The sequence below is a fragment of the Theobroma umbraticum genome, unplaced genomic scaffold (assembly GCF_002168275.2).
Source record: "Theobroma umbraticum cultivar Fairchild unplaced genomic scaffold, ASM216827v3 scaffold_147.0, whole genome shotgun sequence".
Lineage (NCBI taxonomy): Eukaryota > Viridiplantae > Streptophyta > Magnoliopsida > Malvales > Malvaceae > Theobroma > Theobroma umbraticum.
This window is the reverse complement of record NW_018397259.1, coordinates 4,233,981-4,244,113: the sequence shown is the minus strand read 5'-3', so window position 1 is coordinate 4,244,113 and position 10,133 is coordinate 4,233,981. Positions and strand designations below refer to the sequence as shown.

The 10,133-nt window shown below is 36.9% G+C and overlaps 2 protein-coding genes and 2 pseudogenes across 3 annotated transcripts; all 4 read left to right on the top strand.

The window, feature by feature from the left end:
- The first annotated feature begins 6 nt into the window (after positions 1-6).
- LOC110414838 (receptor-like protein 18) lies at positions 7-2,632 on the top strand. Its single transcript, XM_021426250.2, has one exon. The coding sequence runs from the start codon at positions 278-280 to the stop codon at positions 2,411-2,413; it is 2,136 nt and encodes a 711-aa protein (XP_021281925.2). The 5' UTR covers positions 7-277; the 3' UTR covers positions 2,414-2,632.
- A 194-nt stretch (positions 2,633-2,826) lies between these two features.
- Positions 2,827-5,427, top strand: LOC149527259 (mitotic-spindle organizing protein 1B pseudogene; annotated as a pseudogene). Its single transcript, XR_016351164.1, has 3 exons — positions 2,827-3,091; positions 3,673-3,904; positions 5,072-5,427. The product of XR_016351164.1 is annotated as a mitotic-spindle organizing protein 1B pseudogene (transcript).
- A 1,359-nt stretch (positions 5,428-6,786) lies between these two features.
- LOC110415750 (Heavy metal transport/detoxification superfamily protein) lies at positions 6,787-8,038 on the top strand. Its single transcript, XM_021427454.1, has 3 exons — positions 6,787-7,184; positions 7,283-7,358; positions 7,562-8,038. Exons 1-3 carry the CDS (start codon positions 7,137-7,139, stop codon positions 7,882-7,884), a joined length of 447 nt encoding a protein of 148 aa, XP_021283129.1. The 5' UTR covers positions 6,787-7,136; the 3' UTR covers positions 7,885-8,038.
- A 354-nt stretch (positions 8,039-8,392) lies between these two features.
- On the top strand, positions 8,393-10,129 carry LOC110415476 (pentatricopeptide repeat-containing protein At2g13600 pseudogene; annotated as a pseudogene).
- The last annotated feature ends 4 nt before the right edge of the window (positions 10,130-10,133 follow it).

Here is a 10,133-nt window from a genome sequence, read left to right as displayed (position 1 = left end):
GAGGCTCGATCTCTCATTCAATGATTTTAGGAATTCCAAGATTTCAGCTGGGTTTGGTAGCTTTGGAAATTTAACACATTTTAAACTCTCCAATTCACGGTTTTCAGGCCAAGTTCCATCCGATATCTCCCGTCTTTCCAAGCTAATTTCACTTGATCTTTCTTCATTCAAACCACTCATTCCTGATGAATCACAATTGAAGCTTGAGACAACTGCTCTTGAAAGGCTTGTTCAGAACCTGGATGAGGTACAAGAATTTTACCTCGACGGTATAAACATGTCATCTGTTGATCCTAGTTACTTGACGAATCTTTCTTCTTCTTTGACATCTCTCAGTCTCCGAAATTGCGAATTAAGAGGTAAAATTCCTGAAAGCATTTTCCAATTTCCAAATCTTCAGTTTATTGATTTAGGCATTAACCCAGAACTCGCCATTTATCTTCCAAAGTCCAATTGGACCAATCCCCTCGAGTTTCTGATCCTAGAAACCACAGAAGTCCTTGAAGGACTGCCTGATTCAATTGGAAATCTAAGGTCCTTACAGTTTCTAAATCTCGTTGGTTGCAACTTGCAAGGTTCAATTCCCTCAACAATAGGAAACCTATCAGAAGTTATAGCTTTGTTGCTTTCATTTAACAACTTCAGTGGTCATATCCCTCCATCAGTTGTGAACCTCCCACAACTTACAGATTTAGACATGTCACATAATCAACTAGTAGGCCCTATTCCTTATCATGCAAGTGGGCTTTCAAAGCTAGTTAGTTTATACCTCTCTGATAACTTTCTTATTGAAGCAATACCATCTTGGGTTTTGAACCTACCATCATTACAAAACCTCTATCTTGGAAACAACAGATTCACAGGAGATATTCAGCCATTCCAATCTAAATCCTTGACGGCAATCGATTTTGGTAGTAACAGGCTGCAAGGCCACATTCCAAGCTCAATTTTTAAACTTGCAAACCTTACACTGCTTGATCTATCTTTTAATAACTTCAGTAGCATTGTAGGGTTGGACATGTTTTCAGAGCTAAAAAACCTTGAGTGGCTTGATCTTTCACATATTAAGCTGTCATTAAGCAAGAACATCAAAGTCAACTATACATTGCCCAAACTGCGGTCATTGTTCTTGTCTTCTTGTGACTTGAGTGAATTCCCAAATTTTCTAAGAGGGAATAAAGATCTACTTGGCTTAGACCTCTCTAAGAATAGAATCCACGGACAGATTCCAAAGTGGATGTGGGATGTGGGAAAGAATACTTTGTCTTATTTAAGTCTTTCTCAAAACTTCTTGACTGGCTCAGTAGAATTTCCGTGGCTCAACATTCTGAGTCTCCAACTGCAATCTAACATGCTTCAAGGAGTGCTACCAGAGTTCATGAAGGGATGTCAGTTAAAGGCTCTCAGCTTCTATGGAAACCGATTCGAAGGGGACTTACCGCAGTCCCTGGTTAATTGTACAAGCCTAGAGGTTTTAGACTTGGGCAACAACAACATGAAGGGTACATTTCCTTACTGGTTGGAAACTCTGCCAGAGCTTCAAGTGCTTGTTTTAAGCTCAAATAAGTTCCATGGTTTGGTACCTAAGTCGAAAGCAAAAGTTCCTTTCCCCAAGTTACGAGTTCTAGATCTCTCTAACAATGGTTTTGTTGGTCCTTTGCCTACTTGGTACATTGAGAATCTAAAAGCTATGGCATATCTTGATGAAGGTAATGGCTCGGTGAGATACATGCAGGGCAGTCGTTCCTATAATTATTCACTCACTGTGACAATTAAAGGATTCAGGACGCAACTGGTGAGAATTTTAACCATATTAACAAGCATTGATCTCTCCGATAACAACTTTGAAGGCGTGATTCCAGAAGTTTTGGGGAAGCTAAGTGCACTCAAAGGGCTTAACCTCTCAAGTAACAATCTAGGCGGCCATATCCCACCATCACTAGGAAACTTGACCAAACTTGAATGGCTGGACCTCTCATCAAACAAATTGGCTGGAAAGATTCCAGAGGAATTGGTCGATTTAATATTTCTTTCCTTTATAGACCTTTCGGACAATCAACTTGTTGGATCTATACCTCAGGGCAAACAGTTCAACACATTTGAAAACAGTTCCTACAAAGGAAATTTCGGGTTATGTGGCCCCCCATTGTCAAAGTCTTGCAATGAGACACCAAAGCCGCCATCGCCAACCTTGCCGTTGGAAGATGACTCAAAATCAGGAATTCGGTTCGGATGGAAAGTTGTGTTGATGGGATATGGATGTGGAGTCATATTTGGAGCAGCTGCCGGTTATCTAGTTTTTCAAACTGGAAAACCCAAATGGTTCATCAATTTGGTTGGTGTAAAACAGCACCAGAAGGTAAAAAAGTCGAAGGAGAAGAAAGCCACCAGAGGTGCTGGAAGAAGAAACTAGTTGCAGACAGAAGTGGTGTTCCATTTTGCCAATAATTTTTGGGAATCAGTGTCTTGACTAGACAAGCTGTTCTGGGATCTCTGTTTCAGACACATGCTTCTGTCTTTTGTAGCAATATTCATACCTCAAACTGGCTTTCAGCCTCTCTTTTTTATCACCAACTTTTTAATTATTTTACTTGAAATTTATATCTTTGTGCAATCTAGTCTTTTGCTAAAAGATGCAGTTCAAATGGAGGGAAAAGTGTTTACATGGACAATAAATTTAAGATAAATTTACGAGAAATAATAAATTAGTTAACTATTAAATGAATATATGATAATTATCTAATATTGTTAATTGTTAATGAAACTTAAGAATTTTATCATTAATATATAAAATCATAATTTTATTACAAATTAGGGACTTATTAATTCTCACTATTTGACTTAGTAGTGAGTGTAAATATTCTTATTCAAACAATTGAATTTGAAGGTACCATATACTCTACTGTTTTATATTGTCAATCTCAATTCTTTAAAAGGCTTAAAATCGGTGCATACAATAAGCTAAAGTTGCTTCCTACGGTGGTTAGGGGAGAAAACCAGATACGAGGAAGGGACAGGCGAGAGGACCGCCGTCTTCCCTAGCGATCTCCCGCTCTACTTCTGCAAAGAGCTGCCTCCTTTTATATAAAAGGTGACTCTTTTATACTCTTTTGTATGAAATTCGAAATTGGGTTTTCATTATCTATTTGCTCTAAGCATTGATCCAAATTAATTAGTTGTTTAGATTCCAACAATGGGTATTTGGGATTTGCAGTAGTGTTGATTATTTGCTTTCGGTGAAACGATTCTATGAACTCGTAAAAAAAGAATGGAAATTTGATGCATTTTGCAAATGAAGGGCTTTGGTAGCTAATGGCAAAACCAAGGTCATATAGTAATTGGGAAGAATTGACTGTTGAGACTTCTGAATTTGTATTCTATGTTCTATTTTTATCTTAGCACTTGTCATTCATGCTTTGCTTAATTATCATCGCTTTTGTTGCTTGCTTTTTATATTTTGTTATCTAAAAAATTTAATCTTGATTCTTTTTTTTCTTTTTTTCAAAATATTGTTTGCTTTCATACCCAAACGAGCTTTCTATTTTATGTTTCTGGAAACAATGTGTAAGTAGTAAAATCAACAACTAAGTGAACTCTTAGCCATTATGGTTTTCTCTTGTGAGGTTAATAAGATTAAGAATACCTAGTTGAAGCTTCTGTTTTTTTCCCCAGCTTTTCAATATGGAAGACGCTGCAAAGACTGCCAGAGAATCTCTTGACCTGGCATTTCACATCTCAAACATTCTTGATACTGGTCTTGATCGGCATACCCTCTCAGTTCTCATTGCACTCTGTGACCTAGGTCTGAACCCTGAGGCATTGGCTGCCGTTGTTAAGGAACTCCAGAGAGAACCCTGTTCCTTGCCCCCAACACCAACTGCCCCATCATCATTTCCTTAAACAGGTTTGTAGTACATACTGGTAGTTTTTAAGATTGAGCCGGGAGACTTTCAGGTGACTTTTTGACTACTGTTTAAGTCTTGTTTGTATGTACTAAAGAAAAAGAGAAAAGGGAGTGATGCATGTAATGTTAATAGCACTTCTCTGTGCTCAATATTCTCCAACATTATACATATTTCAACACCAGGTTCAACATCAACTTCATTGATTCCTTTCCTGTATCTTCTTTTAATGGTCTATGGATGGAGCCTGGTCTAGTTTGTAAAGTTCCTCCTTTTATTTTGTAAAACATGTTTGTAGGAGTTTAAGTTTTACATCCAATGTGCATATGTACAAAGTTGTGTTCCAATTAGAGCCTCATAAGATGACTTAGAATTGTAAATAAATTATGAGATTGAAACCAACAAATATAAACTCTCAATCATAATGATATGTTGGTAGCTAAGATAAAAATAAAGCATAGAATAACATGCTATGCGATTAAAAGAGAATTGAAGAGAGAGAGAGAGAGAGAGAGGGAACTTAGTGTAGATAAGAGGTAGAATAACATTTAGATGTTAATTATTTAAATGATTGAAATATATACTATGACCTTTGCAATACTAATCTCTCCAAACGCTATCCTAAAGAATATTTTACCAATGGAACACCAGTGTCCTAACAGAGCATTAGTATTTACTATCTGTCTGCATATGGTTGTTGAAAATATATTGGGCAAGTCATGTTGTTTACTGAGAGTTTCTGGATATCATACAATGTAGCATTATAATATAATCTGTATATGCATGCAGAGATAGTGTGTCATAAGCTCACTAAACAAGCAACATCATTTGTAGGATAGAGGTAGTATATGATATGCAGGAGAAGAATATGTTGCCCCTTCATTGTTGCTTACCTGTTCTTTGTCTATTAATATAGTAGAGAGTACCTTTTGAATACCAATTTCAGTTCCTGCATGCTTGGTAGAATAATATTCTCAAGATGTACGTCTGATTTTCCATGGATTGTACTATTATTTTGTTCCTTTCTGCTTTTTAAGGCTTAAAAAACACATGAAACTCCTCTAGTTAATTTCTTTGTCATATTTCAACAGTCCATAATATGTTGGCATAAATGCTCCTATTCATCATCCCCTATGGTTTATATCTTGACACTTCTTTCACTGGTCCAGACTCGATGAATTAGAATGTGAAGTCTAAAGTGGGCTTCAAAGAGATAGAGCAGTTCTTTTCTGGCCAACAATTACTGCTCAACCATATATCACAATAGTGTGCTGCTGATAGTTCTAGTTGCAGAATCATCTCTATCTTGTGATGAATGTTGTGTATTGGAGGTTTTTAGAATTCTTGTTCCTTCACTTTTCTAAACTTTTATGTGAATAAGTTCTGTTTGTAAATATTCTCAAGAAAAATGGTCGTCATAGATTTTCCTTTATGTCGTTTTGTTCGAATATGACCTGCTGACATATGTACCTCTTTTATATTGAAATAGATACATAAGTTTTTAATGATACTCTGGCAAAATATTTGAGTTAGTTTATGCAAAATATAATTTGTCGATGATGCAAGTGGTCTCGGTTCTGCTTTGGAGTCTTTCATGATTCTGGATTGTTACAACAACAAATATGAACTTTGAAGTACCAACTTTCAATTTGGGGTTTTCCTCTGCCTCTTTCGTTGCAGTGCCTCCCCCCTGGCCCCCAACTTTTTCTGCTTCTGGTAATGCGGGATTAGTTCTCAGGTTTGGCTGTAATGAGAAGTGAGAACCAAATAAAAGGGATTCAATTTCCTACAACATTTTTACCGTAACTTAAGAATATTAGAATGTTGGCCATTTATAGATTGAGAGTATTTGCAATGCAAATGGACATGATACAACATTCCCGGTAGCAGGTACTTTTTAACCCTTGCCATCAATTGTAAAGGATGTGGTTTTTAGCAACTAAACAATATGTAAATGGCATCTTCAACTAAAGTTAAAGAGAAGCAAACAGAAACACAAGGCTGAGGCAAGTAGAGGGGTGGTGTTAGGGGATGGTTGTGCAAGTACAATGTAATTTGGTGCGGTGGGGACTGGGGAGGACTGATGGAACAGTAGCTAGTCGGGTGGGTTTGGGTAGTGATGAGAGAGCTGCACCACGCCAATCCCATATTAGCACAGCATATGCTCTACAAGGACAGTTGAGACAGCTCTCAACATTCTGTTTTCTCCAAACCTACATCTAACCATTCCTTTCTTCTTCTAATATTCTTTTGCACCAATTTAGCCTGTCAACTTGTATTATTTTTTCTTTTTAAAGAACTTGCATAGAGTAGTGTGACAAGAATACCAAAAATATGTATAGTTAAAAGGCTGCAAGGTACTCGTAAAAAACACACAGCAGGGTGTATTAAGACCAAAGCAAGCTCATAGCTGGAAAAACAAAGAAACCGGCTAGAAACCATTCAAGTCATCAGTTAGATTGCAGAATAAGATATTGTAGCGGATTCTTACACTCTTTTGTTTGCTTCATTCCCCAAAAATTGACTGTTCAAATTCTTGAGTTCTTGGTGATAAGTTTTCAGCGGCTTTTGCTTACATTGAGGCATGCAATGTTTTTTTTTTAGTTTCTCTTTGGATGGATATTATAATTCTTTATCTGTTTCACACATGAAGAAATGAGTATGGGGACCATGGCATCCTGCGTTTCACTGTGACTTTTGCAGAGAATAAACTTATTATTCTGCCATTCTCTAACTGATAAAGCATGCCCTTTTTTTTTTTTTTTTCTAGTTTCTAGTTTAGCATGTTTATGTTTTGGAAACGAAAAATTCATCCTAAAAGAAGAAAGAATCAAACCAGGAATCGATTCCGATTGCTATCAGTTTCAACTTATAGAGCAATGGCCATGTTGATATTCTTTTTCATTTATCCACCAATCTAAGTTACGTTCTGCCAGTATTCTGCATATGTGAACTTGGATATAAACCAGATAAAGATAAAGATTGTAAAAAAATAAATGGAGGGCTAAAAATCAACCAAAAATTTGACAACTCAAAGCTGGTTATGTCCTGTAAAATGGACATTAGGCAGCTGTATTTAGCTTCATAGTCAAGCCATGTTCATTGCTAAAATTATCTGCCAGCACAAGAAACAAGTACGGAAGCTTTAAGAGAAAGATATTTCGAAGGATAAAGTCTTGAGGGAGGACAAATATAGAAGAAGCCTTGACGTTTTGGTAAGAGCAGCACAATAAAATGTTTGGTTGGCTCTATGGGAAGACAAGATTTTCCAATGCCATGTCTGTAAGTGCATGCTCTAGCAGATGATATTTGTTCAAACCCCTGCTTCTATATTGATTTCGAGTTCTTTTATCGGCTTTTGTTTTTGTTTCCTTTGATAGATTGTTGAGCTTTTGGTACACATGGATTGTGAAGGATGTCAAAAAAGGATACGAAGAGCAATCTCAAAAATAGATGGCAAGAGTTCATTTCTATGTATTTCTTGTTTGCATTTCATCTATGTTACTCGGATTCGGGATGAGTGTCAGATACGTGTCTGTCAAATATGTGTAAAGAATCAGAGTAACAAAGCATTTCATGATGTGCTTATTAAGTGCCTTACTGCTTACAAAAAATAGACGGTAGGAGATCATGTTTCAAGTTAACTGAAATGAATGCAGGGGTAGACAGCTTGGAAATCGACATGGATAAGCAGAAGGTAACGGTGACAGGATACGTTGATGAGAGGAAGGTGCTAAAGGTAGTGAGGAGAACTGGAAGGAAAGCGGAGTTGTGGCCATTTCCATATGACAGTGAATACTATCCTTATGCTTCCCAGTATCTGGATGAATCGACGTATGCATCTTCTTACAACTACTACAGGCATGGCTACAACGAAAGCGTGCACGGATACTTCCCAGACCAAGCTTACTCAACTGTTCCTGATCAAACCGTCCATCTCTTCAGTGATGACAATGTTCATGCTTACTGCAATGTCATGTGATGACTGCTGAATAAGTGTGCTGAATTTACTCATTTTCAAGCTCTTCGCTTAATCCTTTTATCCTGGTCAAAATTTTATACTAGTAGTTTTTACTTGCTCTCTATCAAGAATATTCATTTGGTTTCTCCAATATGTATGCTTACATTTTCACATAAGTACCGTCATAAAATGTCATTTTTTCGTATACAATTAGTTCTTATGTTATATGTAATAGTAACAGAGTTGAATACTAATACAGTAAATTGCATGCAAATTGTATATGCTAGAAACAGATATGGCAGAATTCAGTCAATAACTCCCAAGACAAAAGATGGTTAGGGAGGTTGAATTGATTTCTGCTTAATTCTTTGACCATTAAGCCAATAGTAAATTAAAAAGCCGAGAGAAAATAAATTTTGATATTAATTAAGATATTCTAAATATATAAATATAATAAAAATCACTTTATCTATTATTAATTGATCTCCCTCTTAATAAGTACACATCCAATGTCATCCTACCCCAAAGTTTTTATTTTTATTTTTCCTTAACAATTTAAGAACAATCAATACCTAATAATTGTTGTCTAGAATCGAAATCAGATCCTTATTTTGACAGAACAACCATTGGCCGTTGGTCTGAAGTGCTCTCACTCCAAATGTGTTTTTCATTTGAGAAGAAAATGAGAAGAAAAAAACAGAGAAGAGCAAAGACAAGAAACAATTGATGCAAGTAAATGAAGCATAAGAAGCTGCTGCTTTCACTCCTAGAGAAATGCCCAAATCTTAAAAATCTGAAGAAAATCCATGCCCATGCAACAACTCTAGGACTGCTGCAAAACCACAACCAAGCCTTGTCTTGCAAAATACTCACCACCTACGCGAATCTAAACAACCCAGATGATGCAAACAGAACCTTCAACCAAATCCAACGCCCAGACATAGTCTCATGGACATGTCTCATTAACCTTTTCATACAATACGAAGATCCCTTCAAATCTGTCTTAGCCTTCTCCCAGTTGATACGTAACGGTTTAAGACCTGACAGTTATTCTGTCGTTGCTGCCTTGTCAGCTTGTGGTAAAAATAAAGATTTGGTCAATGGGAAGTTAATTCATGGAATTGTTACGAAATATGAGCTGGGTTTTGAGAACCCAATTGTTGGAAATGCTCTAATTGATATGTATAGTAGAAATGGTGATATTTTAGCAGCTGAACTAGTGTTTGAGTGGATGTTTGTTCCAGATATTGCTTCTTGGAATAGTTTGCTAAATGGATTTATATTGTGCAATGATTTGGACGCTTCTCGCCGCGTGTTTGATAAAATGCCGTCTAGAAATGCAGTTTCTTGGACTGCTATGATATCTGGGTATGTAAAAGGGAAGGAACCGTTAGTGGGATTGAAACTTTTTAAAGAAATGAAGAGTGAAGGAAAAGTTGATCCAACTATGGTTACTATCGTAGCTGTTCTTGCTGGTTGCGCTGATAGTGGGGGTCTCTACTTTGGTGGCAGTGTTGATGGTTATGTTAAGAAAGTGAATTTGAATGAAAAGAATGTTATTTTGAGTAATGCTTTGATGGATATGTATTCAAAGTGTGGATACCTTGATGTTACTGCGAAGATTTTTAATGAAATGGTGGTCAGGGATGTGTTTTCTTGGACTACTATGATAACAGGATATGCATTTCATGGGAAAGGAAAACAGGCGTTGGAGCTATTTTCTGACATGTTAGAATCAGGGGTTGCTCCAAATGAGGTGACATTTTTGTCTGCTCTATCAGCTTGTAGCCATGAAGGGTTGCTTGTCCAGGGGCAGAGGTTGTTTTGGATAATGGTTCAATGCTATGGTTTTAAACCCAAAATTGAGCATTATGGATGTGTTTTAGATCTTCTTGGCCGAGCTGGGCTTTTAGAAGAAGCAAAAATGTTCATTGAAGAAATGCCCATATTGCCAGATGCTGTTATTTGGAGATCATTACTTTGTGCTTGTCTAGTCCATGGGAAATTGGATTTAGCAGAGGTGGCAGCAAAGAAGGTTATTGAGCTAGAACCAGATGATGATGGGACGTATGTACTTCTGTGGCATATGTATTCTAGTACAAATAGGCAGGAAGGTGCTGTGAAGATTAGGAAGTTGATGAGAAACCAAAAGGTTAGGAAAAGACCTGGATGTAGTTGGACTGAGGTGAATGGTATTGTTCATGAATTTCTCGCTGAATATAAACCACATCATGCTGGCAGTGATAGTTACTGCATTCTGGAAGGCATCA

Bases quoted from the DNA above. Each gene is read 5' to 3' on its own strand.
- LOC110414838 (XM_021426250.2), top strand. From the start codon at position 278: ATGTCATCTGTTGATCCTAGTTACTTGACGAATCTTTCTTCTTCTTTG.
- LOC110415750 (XM_021427454.1), top strand. From the start codon at position 7,137: ATGTTTGGTTGGCTCTATGGGAAGACAAGATTTTCCAATGCCATGTCT. The intron at 7,185-7,282 runs GTAAGTGCATGC...TTCCTTTGATAG, and splicing joins GATTTTCCAATGCCATGTCT to ATTGTTGAGCTTTTGGTACA. The intron at 7,359-7,561 runs GCAAGAGTTCAT...AAATGAATGCAG, and splicing joins AGCAATCTCAAAAATAGATG to GGGTAGACAGCTTGGAAATC.